Source organism: Maylandia zebra, linkage group LG23 (genome assembly GCF_041146795.1).
Source record: "Maylandia zebra isolate NMK-2024a linkage group LG23, Mzebra_GT3a, whole genome shotgun sequence".
Classification (NCBI taxonomy): Eukaryota; Metazoa; Chordata; class Actinopteri; order Cichliformes; family Cichlidae; genus Maylandia; species Maylandia zebra.
The window spans coordinates 10,804,699-10,823,077 of record NC_135188.1 but is presented as its reverse complement, the minus strand read 5'-3'; the positions used below and the strand labels follow the sequence as shown (position 1 = coordinate 10,823,077).

Genomic DNA, 18,379 nt, shown 5'->3' with positions numbered 1-18,379 from the left:
GAAGTGATTTGTGATTGGATTATTTCTGACTGCAGGGTTCAGTGACGCTTCCTGTCTTTTGGCGAAAACAGATGCAGTCACTGCCAAAATATTTAATCCTCCTAATACTCATCAACGACACATGGAGACACTGAAATTTCTTTGTATTTATTACTGATGTTTTTGCTTGATGTGTTTGTCATCTGTCTGACCTACTTCTTCTAAATAACTCTGTCAAGTCTTTCAAAACTTTATTAACAACGGCGTAGAAAATATAAACTTTCAAATCAGGTTCCTCTGAATCTAACTTGATTTGGGTCTGAATTTAAGGAGATAAGGAGATTGAATTTACAGTGTATCAGAGCTCTGTCAGGTCATCACGTGTTAATAACGGGCCTGTGTGTTTGTTGTGCAGCCTACTCCACCCCCACCACGTCTCCAGCTCAGCGGTTCGTCAGCGTCGGACCTCGGGACCCCGGCTTTAACATCCCTCAGCAACCACAGGTAACCAACAAACACAGGTCTGTCAGCTGCAAACATGTTTACAAACATATAAACATGTTTATTTCTGCTGTAAAGTTTTAACATGGGAGTCTATGGGGACTAATTCACTGCTGGAGCCTCTGCTGGATGTCAGAGGAACTGCATCTTCTGGCCTCATTTTCAGCATGAGAGAGAGCGTGCTGCGCACACATGGTGTACCTGTGCTGGTCAGTGTGAAACTAGAGGAAGCAAAAAGAGGTCAGACACCCATCAGCCAATCGGAGAACAGGATTTTGGGATTTATAAACAAAGACATTAACAGGGAAAGAAGCAGCGCTTCACTTCAGGCCTGAATCATTTACTGCAGGGCGGGTGGTTAGTGAACACAGCATCCTCATTGGATACTGTGTGTGTGTGTGTGCAGGCGCGTGTGTGTGTGTGTGTGTGTGTGTGTGTGTGTGTGTGTGTGTGTGTGTGTGTGTTTGGGGGGGGTCAGGGTCTGTTTGCCAGCTGATTTATGAGGAGAGTAACGATTGGGCAGCCTTGACTTAACTCATCCTGCACGCACACACAAACAGTGAGGTGGGAGTCCTCTGTTGACAATCCAGACATGCTTGATCGCTTTGGTGTGTGTGTGTGTGTGTGTGTGTGTGTGTGTGTGTGTGTGGTGGCCCGCAGTGAACAAGGGTGTCGATTTATCGACTCTGTCACACACCAGCGCGCGCACACACACACTCTCTCTCGTGAAGACATGAGCCAGGTGTTTGTCACCGCTGCCAGAAACAGACTTGTGTTATTTATTCTTTCTCCGTCTCTCGGGGACGATGTCGCGCTCCTCGAGTGATGAGCAGCTTCTCCTCCAAAGGTTTCCTTTCTGGGAATGAATTTAACCGTCAGTCATCAGAAAAATACAAAAATATCCAGGAGAATTTTTGTGTTTTGTTGGAAAATAAAGAAAATTTGGTCTTTTTTTAGTTTTATTTCTGCTTCAGATTCAGCAGGTTTGGAAAACGACTCACAGCTTTTTTAGGAAATGTGGACGTTGTTTGGAGAGTTTAAACACAGTAGAGAAGAAGACATGTTTTTAAAGCCAGCATGTATGTTTTTTAAATAAGAGATTTATTATTTTTGGGGGGGTTATGTGATGGTGTTTTGGAGGAAAGTGGTGATATTTTAGGGTGGAGGTGGACATGATGAGGAAGGATTTAACATCTTTAACATCACACTTGGGCTGGATTAGGTCCTCACACATGAATGTAAACACGTGTGAGTGTGTTTACATTTTTATATGTGTGTGGGTTGGGGGCAGGGGGGGCAGCTGGCGTTGTCTTTGTGTGAGAGTGGGCGTCATGCCCACACAGGTCAGAGTGGTGGTTGCCCATGGTGACAAGGATGGAGGGAAGACGCCGAAACTAACACACACATACACACACACAACATCAGGGAGAACACGGACTTGCGGTGGGACACTGGGTCAGAAAGTCAGTGCTGAGCCATGCTGTCAGCATCACTGGGAGGCGAGACAAAACACAAAAGTACAGAAGAACCACAGCATGTTCTCTCCCAGGAGCTCCAGAACCAGCCCAGAAACCACAAACGCACTCTGAAGTGCTCGTTTTCTGCTTTTCTTTTATTTCCTGTCAGATATCTGCTGTTCCAGTCGTCAATGTTCACATCAAACACGATCAGAGTTTCTGATACTGAGCTCAGTGTACAGCAATCTCTGCGAGCCCAGAGCTCAGCCACATCTACATACTCAGGTTATCACAGCTTTTTCTACTGTAGCATCAGGATGATGTTGCATAGAGAAGCCCCACCCACCCACTTTGGCAGGTGCCAATCAGATGAAAGCTAACTTGAGAGGCTGAAGCCAGAAGAAGATGGGGAAGATATTTTGAGCTGTGAATCATGCAAAGCTACTCTGGAAAGATCCAAGAAAAATATTATGGAGCTGTAAATGAGCAAAGCAGGTCCTCTTTAACGTCTTTTATGAGCCCGCTCTGAAGGACAGCTTGTATCTTTAAGACGTCAGAGGCTTTCACAAAAACCTGATGCTGTGCAAATGACAGCGAGCTGCAAAACTCAAAGACCTACATGAAAATCCTGCTTTTATTTGTGCCATAAGGGACACAAGTACATTTCACAGTCTGTAATTTTAGCTACTTTGATCATGTCTGTAATTCAGACATCAGGACTCAGGCACATGGACTCAATTACCAGGAATCACACAACAGGACTCCAGGACTCAAACATCAGGGTTTGGACACCAAGACTCAGATATCAGGATTCGGACATAGGACACCAGGACTCGGACATAAGGACACTAGGACTTGGACATCAGGACACCAGGAATTGGACCACAGGACTCCGATACCAGGACTCAGATACCAAGATTCTGACACCAGGACTTAGACATCAGGACACCAGGACTCGGACATCTGGAGTCACACATCAGGCTTCTGAACTTGTCTTTTTTATTCAATGAATATTTGTCTATCATCCATCTCTCTCCATCTATCATTGCTACTGTTTCTGTCTTGTCCTGAGTCAGCACTTCTCCAAGACTCACACACTCACTTAGTGAGTCATGATGTGGGTGTGGTGTTTGCACTGCATACGTGTGTGTGTTCAATACGAGTGTGTGTGTTTTAGATTCACCTTGCAAATCGGACACGGAGACGGTGGATGACTACACACACAAAGGGGAAAGCACCCTCACTGCCTCCAATGAAACTCTACCACACAAACACACACACACTTGTATTGATCAGGTTATGGCTGGCTGTGGTATCACGGTGTGTGTGTAAATGTTTTAGTACCAGTTTTTCAGAAATGAGATTCTTTTGAACTTTTTAGACTCTCAAAGACACAAGTGACTTTTTGTTAAACTGTCATGATATCAGGGCTTTTTCTCCACATGGACATTCGTACGGTGAAAGGTCGCTGTTGGAAGAAAAGAAGAAAATAGTCTTCATCACCTTTTGCTTTTAAGATAAGATAACCTTTATTAGTCCTACACGTGGGAAATTTGTTTTGAAACTGCCCTTGAGTTCCTCGTGTACCTCACACAGTTTTTCAAAGCTAATACTTGTTTGCTCCACAGCTCTGGTTGATAACTGGTTTTATATACCTCTATATCGGGAAATCTAAGAGATCTGTTGCATTAGCTTTGGTTGAGGCACACCTTCCTCTGCAGCAAATGACGGGCAGATGACACAGAGTGACTGTCACTGAAATCTTCTCTCTCTGAGTGATCGATAAGCCATCATACTTAATCAATATGTTATCGATATCTCTGGTTTTTCACCACTTTTAGACTGGTGCTGAACGGTGATTTAGACTGGTTTTACTTGTTACTTTGGATTGGTTTTAGACATTGTCTTGAACAGCTTTTAGAGCGTCTTACAGACTTCCCTGGATGTTCAGGATGGTTGTTGTGCCGCACAATGAATTACTTCCTTGAAGCTAAGAGCCACAGACAGAGTGGGATGTACCAAGGTGGACAACACATTGAGATTGCTGAGAATATGAAAAAAATGGAAAAACAACATCAGATTGCTCCTTTAAAATCGCCTTCCGTCTTTCGCTGTGATGAGTTTCTACAGTCTGAATCACAGCTGTCAGCATCAACCCACTGTGTGGTAACATTACTCCACACACACACACACACACACACACACACACACAAACACACTCTGTCTGGCCTGTGAGAGTTTCATCTTCTGAGTCTTCTCAGGACAGAGGGAGGAGCTGCAGTGCAGCGAGCAAGCGAGAGGCCGAGAGACACCGATAGAAACAGGAAGAGAGAGAGCGAGGTAGAAAAGTCCCAGCGTCAGCAAGTTGTATTGATTAAAAACTAACCTTCCAGTCTTCTCCTCTATCACTACTGCAGACACACACACACACACACACACACACACACACACACACACACACACAGCAATAGAATTACAACGAGTCAGGAGCAACTGAGGTCTGAGTGCAGAGAAACCCTGCAACACACGCACACAAAGAAAAAAAGGAATGCCTGATCCCGCGTGTTTCATTTAACTTTCACTTTAAATTCAAAATCCAGAAGCACATTTTCTAAAAAATGTACATTCTTTAAGTGTGTGTGTGTGTGTGTGTGTGTGTGTGTGTGTGTGTGTGTGTGTGTGTGTGTGTGTGTGTGTGTGTGTGTGTGTGTGAAGAAGTGCCGAGTGGGACGGGGAGGAGAAAGTGATCGAGAGAGGATGAACATAAAGAAAGAAACGGTGGGAGAGGATAAAAGAGGCGGGGTAGTGGGACGGGGATGTGGGGGGGTGATGCGGTTGCCTTGGCGATGGTAGTCACGTCCCGGGCCGTCTGGTTGTCCTTAGCAACCAGACATGATGTAACGCAGAGATGAACTTGAACTGGACGGGCCAGTGAGGAAGAGGAGGGAGAGATTCATGAACGATGCACCTTTGGCGATCGATACGAGCCTATCAGAGATGGATTACACACACACACACACACACACACAGAGTTTTGTGCTCCTGTGTCATAAACTCATACCCAGAGAGGAGAAGCAGCGTCCTGTGTTTGTAGTCCGAGAACCTGACAGTCTGACATCAGCTTGTTGTGGGTTCGACTAAATCAAGCCCCACTGGCATCCCCTAGAGGCAGCAGTGTTCATTACAACCACAGGATTATCGTGCTGGAAAGAGAATATCCTGAGGATAGCATCAAATAGCAAATAACAGAAATCCAGCCTGGAGGGACTGTTTGAGGTGTACTTAAAGGAGGCAAAGTCTTTTAATTCCCACAGTGTATCTGTATTATTGGACAGCAGCAGAGTAGCTCGGCATGATACAGGGTTCAAAATTATCTTCTTCTATCTCTTTACATTATGCTTTAGTGCACCACCTCAGTTTATGAACATGCTGTTTTAGCTCCTGCCCCTGGGAAAGACTTTCTTCTGATTTGCTGCTACTCGTAAATGGAAGGGTTGAACATGCTTATATGGTGATCTCTGTTGGAGACTATTTAATCATATCATATCTCTATGTCACACAGACCCAATAGAAGAAAAAAATGGATAAATTGGTCTCAGAAAGTTGACTCTGTTCATCTGGACAAAGCGTTTCCAAGTTTCTGAGATTTCCTTACCCGGGAGATTGAGCATCCATCAAGACGTGACTGGGTGTTTAGAGCACTCTGTAGCCTAAGCTTTTAGCTCACAGTGATCACTGTACATACACTGACCTCATAAACTTCTAAAACTAAATTTTTTACACCTTTGCACTAGGGCTGCCACGATTAGTCGACTAATCACGATCACGTCGGCTATCAAAATTGTCAACGACAAATTTAATATTCAACGTGTCGTTTGAAGCTTTGTAAGATCCTGAAAGACGCAGGAATAAGTGGTAGGATTTAAGAGTTTAATAACAGACTGAAACAGAAGATGGCAGCAATGCATCTACAGCTGCCGCTAAACCCCGAAGAAGAAGAAGCAGTCTCCGGTATCGTAGCTGTGTCCAAATTTAGGGGCTGCATCCTTCGGATCCGATTATGTTACAGCGACGCAACGAAGGCTGTCCAAATTCGAAGACTTCTCCAAATGCGGCCGACAAATGCGTCCTCCTTTTCCCCAGATTTGAAGGGTGGGTTGGGTGTGTCCTTCGTGGCCCAACCTATCCCAGAATTCATAGCGCGGCCCAGCCAATTCTAGTTTCCAACAATGGCGGCAACTACTTAGTATTAATATTACTCGTATTACTCTTTCTGGGTCACAAAATAAACTTTTAAGATATTTTCAGGTGAGAATGTAGGTGTGTAAACTTCAAATATCTGCTCGGTTTATCAAGACGTCACATATTTGTAAAAGTGCTCCGATGTTTTTTGAGACGTCTGTTACCCACCAGCTCAATAGCTAGCCGGGGGGTTCAAGGCTCACTAGAGCCAGTGAGAAAACCGGACTCCCGGCACATTGTTTTCAAACCCCCCGCAGTCTTTCGCTACTCAGGTTAAACATGATATATAAGTCACTTAGATAACTTAAAAATAATAATAATTAAAATTAATTATAGTTTGACTTTTTTCAGTATTTTATTTGTTCCTGAGTAAATTGGTTTTGCTGAGATTAAAGTTCTAATTTTCGCACAGCTGAATAAACGTCAAACAGAAAACTGATTAAACAGAAGTGTGAGATGGTCGAGAATTTACTCCAGTGTCCTGTTATATTTTAGATAGCAAGGAGCAGACGGCTGAGTTTATTATACTCCACCGAGATAATCTGCAAATTTCATTAAAAGTTTAATAAACTATCATCTTGTCTTTATTTTTAGTTAGCACATAACTTAAACACTTCAAACTGTAAGCTAATGATAGCTATATAAGAGCAGACGCATGCTGATGCAATAAGCTGTATGTTTTACGTCCAATGGATGCATGATCTGATTAGCCGACTAATCACAAAAATAATCGGCGACTAGTCGACTATCAAAATAATCGTTTGTGGCAGCCCTACTTTGCACCCATATAACTGAGAGGAAGTATGGAAAACTTCATATTTGCCCTTTGTTGGGGGCAGCCCACCAGACACCATCAGCATATATTTTTGTCACCTGTCCTACAAAAACAGGCAGTTAATGCTTTAATTTTAATCCATCTGGGTCCCAACTGTCTGGAGGTTGAATGTGGGTTTGTTTGGCCTACTGTCAGTGTCAGAGTGAAGATCATTCATGGACACACCTTTTCTGGTCTTGTGTTGTAACAGGATATATTGAATAACAGTCTCACTTATTTCAATCTAAAGAAATAATTCATGTTTCCTCAAAGACATACTTGAGTTATCCTGAATTCAGGAGAACACACATATTTAGTTTGGCGCTACAAGCTAATCCACCTTAAGATTTATACTGTAACATCATGAATCCTTAAGTAAGTTTTTCCATATTCAGTTTTTAACCACAGTTTGGAGAATTGTTTCTATAGCAACAGGAGTTGAATGTATCATCTGCATAGAAAAGTCCATAAACTTCAGTCACAGTGTCATTGGTTTGTGGCCAATAACAAACCACACAACAAGCCGTCCTGGAGGCTGCACGGTGGGAAGATTTCATACAGCCTTAGACTAATCTTTGAAACCTTAGTGATATATGTGTAACCCCGCTGATTGGTTCTGGGTAAATTTGGACGACAAGTACCTGCAGTTGGGATCGTCCGGTAAGTGGTTGCTAAAGCAGTCCAGATGTTAACATCTATTTTTATCTCTCCACAGTGGTACCTGGGATAAGGACTCCAGAGGCCCCTCCGCCCACCTGTACGACAGATCGCTGCAGTCTCCTCTCCGACCTTTCACCTTTGATGCCAGCTGTGACAGAAAGCCCAGTCTAACCTATCCCTATTCCTTTCCTGTTCCGCCTCCACCAGCACCACACACAGGCTCAGCAGCATCAGCATGGCTACAGCGGATCAAACGCACCGTGACCCCCTGCAAACTGTATATCACAGACATCCGTGCAAACGTATGGTTCACACCTCAGTGTCCATATACAGTGCCAGACCCACCCCCCCCCCCCAAATCCAACCAGGTTGATAAGTACGTGGGCGACCTGAGCCTTTGGGAAAGACTGAGTCACAGAGCTTCTGACGACACATATGCTCTCCCATCATCCTTTGCAGCGGGTGCATCCGTGGACTTACAGTCATACGAAACCCTCCCCACACTCATCACCTGCCCCCCCGTCTGGAGTCCGATGGTTTGGGGGTTCGTGAAGTTGGGATGTGGCACAGTTGGTACGAGGGGCCACCAACATCGCCACCACCTGAGCCTTCACGGACTTCCTGGGATGGACTTCACGCCCCTCGGTTGCTGGCAGGTCAGGGAGGGGGAAGTTGGAAGGCTCTTTGAAAGGACATGGACCTGGATGGATGTGGAGGTGTGACGGGCGCAAACAGACGCCCCCACCTGTTTCACAGAAATAACAAGAACTTCATGTGGAGGGGGGGGGGGCTGTGACGGGCGACTGGGTGGAGGGTGGGTATAATCGTGGGGTTTTAGGGTTTAAGGTTTTCTTTATGTGAAGTGTTGCGACCAGATGCTGGTGGATCCGAGTTTGTTCCTCTTGGATGCTTTTTGGCTTCACGGCTCATTGATTTTTCTCTTTTCGCCACCATTTCAGCCTCCTCGTCCTCCACCATCCACCCATGGGGGTGAAGCTACAGCATGCTAAGAGTGGGCCGAAAACTCTGGTGTCCGAATCGAGGCAGGCAGATAGGAGAGAGAAGAGCAACTCAAACTTTACCAGTGAAATATTGATCATGAGGAAAGTGCAATTTTGTTGGCTAGTTGTTGGATAGTTAAATATCTTTGTAAGATAGCTCGTTGAAAACAGTTGATGAAAAGTATATATAAATATATATTTTTCTTCCTAGTCCGCTCACACCTCTGGGACTCTAAAATAGCGGGGTAAAAAAGACAACCACACAGCGCTGAAGTCGAAACCACAGCCGGGTGAGAAATAAGGCGAGCTGTATTCACTTTTATCGTTTCTTCTTTGTCGTTTGTTCATCGTGTGAAGCTGTTAGATGGTAGAATGAGAATCCCTTTAACAAATATCATTTTAAACAATCAGTCTTTTAAAGCAGCTGAAGTCTGCGCTTCATTTTGTTTGAGGAGGGAAAAATACGCCAAGCGGTTAACTTATTTTAATGAGCACATCGTTTTACTTTCGATCCGAATTTAATGAAATCTGGAGAAAAAGTACCATGTGAGTTTAAGCTGAAAATAATCGCGTGGTTTAATCTTTTAACGGGTGCCGCCCAGTAAGGGCCGGCCCTGTGATTGGCTGGGTCTCCTAGAGGTCGTGCCCAGCCAAAAGCACTTATTCCCGCAGTTGGCCAATAGGCTGTGAGTTTGTAATCAGGGGTTTTGGTTTAGCTATGAAGAGGTAGAGCAGAGGGTAACTCTCTGGAAGCTTTCGTCCACAAACAGACGGCCGACAGCGCTTCACGTGCAACTCAGCATTTTATCGATCTTGAGTTTTGTTTTTCCTTTCCTATACTATATATATAAATATATACACACACACACACACACACACTTACGACCATCCAGCGTTGAACAAAAGTGAATTTAAGTGAAAAAGTTATTTAAAAAAAAAAAAAGAACAAAAAATGCATGTTCTAGTGTTAGTGACAGATTTTTCCATAGATGATGTAGTTAGTGAGAAAAGACACTATATTGTAAACCCAACATCCGGCACTTGCCAGCAGCCGTCTATTAGTTTCCTCTTGCTGTCCTTCACAAACAACCAGCTCTCTTCGCTTCTCGTCATCTCTCCATCCTTTTTATTTCTCCTTCCTTCCTTTTCCTGCCACAACAGATCAGTTCTGCTTCGGTTTCGAGACGTTCATTCTTCCGTTTGATCTCAGATTGCACGGAAACACGTGTTCCTCATCGATGTGCCTTGAGCTTCAATTCAGTCCTGAGAGGTTTCATGAGATCTGGCGTGGAGAGTCATGATTGGTTGTTTCTTTCCTTTAGTTTTCCTACTTTTCCTCCATACCCGAGATGTCGTAGAAGGCATTGAAGCTGAGGAGGAACCCTTTGTATTACGAGCTCTCGGGCCTGCGTGGCGTTCTGCCCCGCCCTCCAACACCTGCAGACCCGAGCAGATGAAATCTACACCAGCTACTATCAGCTCCATGTGCTAACAGCTAAAAGCACGCTGAAGTTTGGTGGAATGAGCACCCAGTGCGAGGTCATGTGACGTGATGATGTCTGGTTTGAACAAAAGGAAGTGAGCAGCACGGTTTGAGCCAACAGTTCTGCAGCTAAAAGTAGGTTTCAGGAAGTGCAGAGGTCAAAGTTCAGGGTTTAGCAGTTTGGTCTTAGTTTTACAGCTGAAAGTGTTCAGCCAACAGTTTCATGATGGCAGACTTTTCAGTAAGTGAGCCGACCACATCACCTAATGAGCAAAACGTCATCCAGGTCTTGGTGGTCTTACGCACTTCACCTGAAGGCAGCTGGACTTCTTCTTAAGGTTCCTCACCTCACTGAGAGGCTTCCTCCATCCTAAAAGTTAATGTGGAGTCCTGGTATTTCTCTCAGGACCTCCTCCAAGGTGACAACCTGAGACTCCCTGTTTCTAGAATGGAGGAAGTGTATCCTTTAGAAGTAGGATGAGGAGTTCACTCCTCCTGCTCCTCCACATCAAAAGGAGGCAGCTCACCTCAGAGATTACATATCTCGGCTGTCCTGGGAACCAGCACCGCCGCTGTCCTTGGAGGTGGCAGAGGCAAGGGAAGTCTGGGCCCGGCCCCAGATAACCTGCAGAAAAAGTCGAGCAGCTTTAATGATAAATGTTAACAGAGCAGCATATTTGTTCGCCATGAGCAAAACAAAATGTGAACGAATTAACACACCGACAGGTTTTAAATATCACTCTGGGTCACCACACCTGAATCAAATGATAAGTTCATTACCAGGCCTCTGGTGGTAATTTAGCCATTTAAATCAGCTGTGTTGGATCAAGGAGACATCTAAAACCTGCAGGAAACCGGCCCTATTTTAAAGCCTGGTTAGGACACTTTTGGTCCAATGCATTCCAGACCAGCTTGTTACAGGTGTTTAGATGGTCACATGATTCTCTGAGAGTCTGCTACGCCTGGTGTGAGTAGGCTGTCACTGCAGGTGTGCTCATTGCACTGACCTTCACGCTCGTGTTGAAGGGGCAGACTGCTCTCCTGCGATGACTTGCGTCTGTTGCTGCGATCTCTGAACAGCAAAAAAACGTTTCTTTCACGTCTTCCTGTTTCCATTTTCAGTCCGTCAGTTCGTCTACTTTTGTTCCCACATTTGAATAACAAGGACATAAAATATGCAATACCTGCTTGCACTCAGACTTACGTAGTCTTCTGTTTCGTCTGTTTTGTGTTTGTTTTTTTCTTTCAACCAAAGTTAGCGTGCATGTGACTTCTGTCATGCTCCATGGTCAGTCCCTGAAAATGGTGAAGCCCCGCGGCGCCGCTCAGGGTGATTTACTCCGTTTCTTCCTTCCTTCCTTCCAGACAACCACAGTCTGACATCCGGGTCTCTCTTTCCCAAATCCTTTTTATTTGATTCCTTTAGTTGCCTCCGACAAGTCCAACTTCTCGTCCATCGTTCGGAAACGTTTCCGACGCCACTGCCCGCCTGCTGTGACGGCGCCCGCGGCTGTGACGGTCGAGTGGTTTCTCTTGCGGGTGCCGTGTTTCTTCCTCGTGTTTGTTCTGTCTCTGTTCTTGCCTACCCTTTAGCCATGAGTTGGGCATTAATTATCTGCACTAAATATGAAATAAATAGTGAAAAGTATGAAATTTAAAAAATAAAAAAAATAAAAACAGCTTCCAGGGCTTAAAGCGAGTGAAGGGAATAAAATATTGCACGGACATTTTTTTGAAAGTGTCAGAAAAACTAAAAAAGCAGCCTAGCATCTAATCAGCGACGTACGGCTGCATGTAAGATAACAACCCAATTGCACCGTTTTTAAAGACAGAAGATGATATAAAGCAATAGTTTGGGCAGCGTGTTTTGTTCTCGTGTTGTGTCATTTAGTTCAGCGGCGAAGAGACGGGCGGTGGGCAGAGCAGCAGCTGACTGCAAGACTTGTTTGTATGTTGTATAGTTTTATTAATTACACTGATTTTAAAGCTGCCCTATTTTCTAATGCAGGACTTTTGTAACATTGATTAAATGAGGAAAAAGTAGTGTTGTGAATTTTCTGATCGTTTGTATCGAGGCCACATTACTAGAACTGGTTGGTTTGTTTTCTGGGAACTGGACTTGAGTTGAAAACTTTCCTGTTTCCTGATTTGATTTCTTAGTTTTTCCTTTATTTGTTTTCCTTTTTTTTGTGTATTTAAGGACATTTCCTCTGTTGATGGTTTAGCATATTCCTGCACTTACACGTTTGGGCGCTGTGGTGATCAGACCTTTGTAAATGGATGTTACAGTATGCTGTATGTTTTTGAAGGTTCTTTGTTGCATCAGTGTTGATGAAGCTAAATCCAGTAATTCTGAGGAAAATTGGTAAGAAAAGCGAGTTTTTTATGCATTTTTAACATTTTCGTTTTAGGCAGGAGACAATGACATAGCCAGCCAAAGGATGCCCCTACTATAAATGCATCTCGGCATCTTTTTTTGTGTTCACCATTCCATGCGGGAAAATAAACAGCTTGATTATGCAACATGATTCTTTTTCTTTTCCATCTGTTTCTTTCTTCACTGGCCCACAAGATCACCACCTCCTCCTCACCCAGCCCTCCTCGAGCCTGGAGGTCCGCTTTGATCTCCGTCCATCCACACATCTGCTGCTGCTCCTCACATACAGTCAGCAGGTATCAGCCGGCGAGCGGCGAAGGCCGGCTTCCAGCGTGCTCTGAGGTCCCGCTCGCGATGTTTAGAGTAAACATTGAGAGGCGAGAACGCCAGTGAAGCTGCAGCTGGCGCTGTGGCCTCTGATTGCTTACAAGGGTCAAAGCGTCACGATGGCCACGGTGGCAGCAACGGTATTGTCATTGCCAGCCCCTTGCTGGCAGCGCCGCCATCTGTGACAGGAAGCAGGAAAAAAATCGCACGTTAACGTCAGTCAGTCAATGTGTCGTTATCCTGCTGCTAACACGACACGTCTAAAGTTCAGTCGGGTGATTGAAGGAACGTGATCGGCAGAAACGGTTAAAGTTTAGAAGTTTAGGATTTTTACACGAGTCCACCTGTATCAAATTTTTTCTCACTCTAATGTAAACCAACTGACTCGACCAATCAGGTAGTTCCGTCACCTTTACAGTTTTGTCTTCGGAGAGGACGCCGACAGCTGCCCCGAGTGGTTTTACCGCTCGTTTGTGACTGTCGTTTCATCTACGAGTCTGAGCTGCGCAACGTCACAGAAAACGCATAGCGAGCCAAAACCCGCATGGTGCTGCTGCGGTGACTGCACGTCCGGCCCGCAGCTCGTGTGCTCAGCGTCGGTGTGTTTTGAGTTCAGGACAGACTCAATCAGCGGAGCAGCAGTGGTCACGCTGGAACTCGTTGGAGAGACCCGGCTCTCTCACCCACCACACCTCCTTTACATTAAAAGACACATAAACCCCACCCCCACGCTGTGTCCAACCGGCTGAACCACCAGCAGGGGCGTTTGTTCGAAACACCTCACCCGCCTGCAGCCTCCTCCACTCCACTCACCCCCACACAATCATCCAAAGCTACCAGACAGAGAGCTGGAGTCACAGACTGAAAAACTCCAGAGGAGAGCCGCCGCCCGTGTCTCCTCCTCCTCGCTGCTAACCGTAGATCCTCGGGTTGGAGGAACCGTGCCGCTCCATCAGGAAACAGGGTTGAATGAAGGCCGCGCTTTTTACGCTAATGCCTTTGTTGTCTTCACGTTTGTCCAAATTCTCCTGGGCAGCGATTAACCCCTCCCACCTCACACACCCACCCCCGCCACCCGAGAAACACATCAGACCGGGCGCCGTGCGAGTCTGCGGGTCGGAAACAATCCGAAGGGGAGTCGGTAGAGCCAGGTGTTTTTTGTCCACCCAAGGGTGAAGGCAGAGCACTCTGGTGGGATCCGCCCCCACGCTTCGCTCTAAACCGAGTCCAAACGTTTCCCACGGAGCAGGAGGAAGACATCTTTCAGCACGTCGCTGTGCCGGAGCGCCAGCCAGGAAATCAGTACAAATGGCTTCAGTTTAGAGAAATGAAGGAAAGTCGTTGGACGCGAGGCAGGTAGCACTGGAGCTGCTCTCCGGCGCTCGGCTGTAATGAATCACGGTGTCACTGTTCCTTTGCAAAGATATTTATTTATCCTGCAAACATTACAAGGTGCTAAGTGTTAAATGGAGCCAGTGAAGCTGAGCTAAGCTGCAGAATGGGACAATTTGAACTCGCCATCATGCTTCCTGACAGCGTATCACAGCATAGCAGTCTAATCTGCATGAGAACTATGCACTGACTAAAAACAGACACCCACACGTGCACGTGGCACGGTGTGGCACGGCAGCCCATGTGCGTGCGCCCGCCTGCTCGCCCACGTGGACTGGTTTGATCTAAAATCTTCAGCCTCTGCCTTCTTCTTCTTCTTCTTCTACGGTCGGTCCTTCCATTTCCAGATCCCAGCGAGTTAAACATGTGAAAAGAAAAGAGAAACCAACCAGCATATTACACGATATATCAAAAAAGATCAAATGTAGTGCCTGTGAACTCCTGTATTATAATGCTCTTCTGAATACTGATCCAATAATTGTTTGTAACTGTTGACATTTCTGAACACCAGTAGCCTTTGCTGTCTGTCAGGCCCCTCTGATTATAGCTGATGTACAATAACCATGAGATATAACTGCATGCTCTTCCATAATCGCCTAGTAAGCTGTGACGAAGACGACAAATGAGAAAAAAAAGACAACTTCTGTTTCTGACCTCTCCCTGTACGCCTCAAACTGACTCACCTACTCTCCTTCATCCTCCTCATCCTCTCTCATCCACCTCTTTCTAATGGGCGTGCCACCATGATGACTGCCCCAGGCCGGCGCCGGCGGCCTCAGCCCCGCCGGGTTTCAATCCGACAATCTCCAGTGAACTTTTTACATCAGCAAATGCCCGGCTGGCCTGGCCTCCCCACCTCCTCCCCTCCCCCTGTGCATCCATTGACCAGCAGAAATCTGTATGTGGCTCTGGGTGAATCCCCCTCCTCCTCCTCAGGCAGTTTCCTGCAGGAGACCGAATCGATGGCCTCGGCCTTTTTCTGCAGCGCTCAGCATTCTCCAGGACCGAACCCCCTCCTTCCTCCTCCTGCCTCTGCTGCGTCTCCCTCAGTGGGGCTTCAAACGAGCTGCTGCTCCTCCAGGATGAGAAGGGTTTAGACGGAGGAGGTGGTAGCTGCACCTGGGAGACCCCCCTCCTCCTCTCCCACCTTCTCCTCCTCCTCTCCCAGGCCAGCTGGGGTCGATCGGCTCGTCTAGCTCACCTCCAGTGGCTCCTGCGTCTGTCGATGCCGCTCGGCTCTTTGAAACCGAACAGCTCCTTCGACTCGTGCGTCTCTTTCAGGCAGGAAACTTTCTTGATGACCACACGCTTTTGTTAGAGGACGCCGCCGCTCGATTCGCCTCCCGCCTGCTTCACTGCAGCCGGTTTTCTAAAACATGCTCTCCTGTTTTAAACTCTTTATTCACGTCTTTCTTTCTGAGAGCTCCTCAGTGCACAGCTCTGCACAGCTTAACCCTCAAACAGCCTCGACATACTGCTCTGTTTGTGTTCTTCACCGTTTCCTTTTCCTGTGACGGATGATCTAAAATGTTTTCATGTCATTAATGAAGGATAATAATAATGAGCCAACCCGACTGTCTGAGAACTGCAGACAGTACAGTCTAAAGATTAAAGTCACAATCAAAGCAGCATTTCCTGTAAAAATAAAAACAAAATAAATAATCTGCTCTAAATATCTTATCCATTTAAACATGTAGTAACAAATGAAATAACTGCAAACTTGCTATTACATTGCATGTGCAATACATTCTGGGCCCATGACATCATCAGCCGTTGGCTGATGAGCCTCCAGAGTTCAGCTGCTGGTTGTGGTTTGAATTTCTGTCCCAAAGGGAACAGTGATATTATTCTGCACAGCAGAAGAGGAGAGACGATGAAGACAACTTCCAGAGCAGTCGCTGTGCTCTCAGTACTTCTGTCCTGAGGAATGTGATGCACAGAAAGACTCACAACAGCAAACAACATTAACGTCCTGTCAGGACCACGAACTTCGTCACGCGGTGATGCATGGTTCCCGGTGCAGGTCAATACGGTTGGTGGATGTAGACGGGGAAAAGAAAGTGGTCACTGCATGAAACTGCTCATGATCAGGTTACGGGTCATGACCTCAGCAGAGAGACAAGCTGCTGCTGCGGCTGATGATGATGAGTTTATTGAATATTTTTTTGGATTTTTTTTGGGCATAAAATATGAAGACAAAATTCACCAAAATCAAATAAATATTTAATCTCACCGACTCAAACAGAACTACAAATCGACACAAACTTACACCAACGTGAGTTTTCATCAGAGTGCTCCAATGTCTCCTGATCAACGTGCACGAAGTGAAGATTTTTCAGTTTAACAAGCAAAACATCCCATGAGGCTTGAGAGGTGTCATGATCGCATGTAATACCAATGTAATAACCTGAGGCGGTTAAACTGATTGTATTATTTTTATGTATTAATTAAAAACACATAAATATTTAAAAACTAAAAACATGTTTAAACAATAAAAACAAATTTGAAACTGAAACAAAAAGAAAGAAAGAAATATAAAGCAGTGAAAAATTCTAAACTGTAAGTCAGAAAGACGGGCATTATCAGGTGGGGTTGGTTGCAATGTGGCTTGTAGAGGCAGAATCAGCTTAAACAATAAAACCTGTTCCCAGTTAAATGTGTAGATGAGAATCAGCTGATGTGGACAGGCTCTGAAATCAGCTGATCTGCTGAGATTGAGATTAACTCCATGCTGGATAGAGTGGAATAAAATAGAATAGAATCCAGCGTTAGGAGTTTTTGCCCTGTATTTACATTTTTGTTCAAATAAAGCCAGGGATTCATTTTTTGATTATTTTTTTTAGTTCACTCATTTTGATGTTTGAGGCCGTCATCAAACGTATTGATCTGCTCAATCAGCTTTCAGAAGCTTCTGTCGTTGCCTTTTGTCCTGTCCGCTGGAGGTGAAGCTAACAGTCACTAACCCACGACAATCTCGAGGAAGGAGAGCTTTATCTTTACCCTGAGCGTTGCTGGGCAGGCGGGCCGCAACCCGGGGCAGTCTGAGTCACATAACCGTATCCCATCATCCCACTCTCACTGCCCAAATCACCATGGAAACCAGACACCATCTTCACCCACACCGCCACCCTGTGTTTAACCATTCAGCCATCAACTCCACCTTCATTCTCACCCAGAACTGACTGAAACCTTGTGCCTCTACAACTCTTTTATGGAACAGGGCGGCGTTTTCTGCTGCTGCCGCGCCGGTCCACCACCCGGTGTGGCCAAACCTTAGTTTGTGTAGTCTCCATTAGCTGTCCATCCTCTGTGTTCTGAAGTTTGCACTGACTTCTCCGTCTGTCCTTCGGTTTCTCTCGTTTCTGTTGAAATGGTGAACTTTAGGTCCATCCCTCCCAGCCCCATTAGTGACTCCATGTCCAACAAAGACTCAATTTACTGGAAGCAAAATGTGCATTTCCTATGCAACAACGACAAAAAATAAAGACGCTAAAGCTCTATCGACCTCCTCGGTTTCTTTTTCTCTCTGTACTGCTTTCTTTCCTTCCCAGGACAACAACTGCTGCACAATATTTATGTGCTAGCTGAACCAAACCTCCAGGTTTGACCTCTGACAGTGACCTCAGCCGCAGTATCTGAAACTTTATTTCTGTTTCACAAGTCAGTCATTTTAGTCTGCTTTTCACTTCTGGAAGTCTGTTTTGTTTGAATCTGCTCACACCATTAACTCTGTGAAGTCTGAGTCATTGACCGTGATGATCCCAACCCTGACCATATCACCATGATTCTTTCTGTTTTCTTGTCAGTCAGAGGACATGAAATAAAGAATTTAACTCCCATCAAGAATTTTCAGAATGTTTTTTATTTTGTTCTTGGGTTAGGATTCGGGTCTCACCAGTGATGATTTAGACCTCACCGAGTTAATGCAAACTCAAAGCTTCTTGTGTACAATCAATTAAAACTTATTGCATACATACTCGATATAACCACAGCTGAAAGAACGACAAACTGAAGTAGACGGTGGAAAGAATTCAGGTAGATTACATCAGAAGTGTCAAAAACCCGACCTGATATAAGAAAATTCTGGGTTACAACAATAGTGCAGAAAACACTTGAATATTGTTTTCTGCATTTTAAAACAGTCAC

At 45.3% G+C, this 18,379-nt stretch overlaps 1 protein-coding gene across 10 annotated transcripts in view; it reads left to right on the top strand.

Annotated features, from left to right (window-relative positions):
- The window catches only part of nfia (nuclear factor I/A), a 154,630-nt gene extending 136,897 nt beyond the window's left edge, over nucleotides 1-17,733 (top strand). For all 10 annotated transcript variants that reach the window (XM_076880608.1, XM_004557006.3, XM_004557003.3 and 7 more), the window contains 2 exons: nucleotides 395-483; nucleotides 7,709-17,733. In XM_076880608.1, coding sequence (XP_076736723.1) covers nucleotides 395-483; nucleotides 7,709-7,723 — 104 coding nt within the window. In that variant the 3' untranslated portion in view covers nucleotides 7,724-17,733. The remainder of the gene's footprint in view (nucleotides 1-394; nucleotides 484-7,708) is intronic.
- Nucleotides 17,734-18,379: the final 646 nt, after the last annotated feature.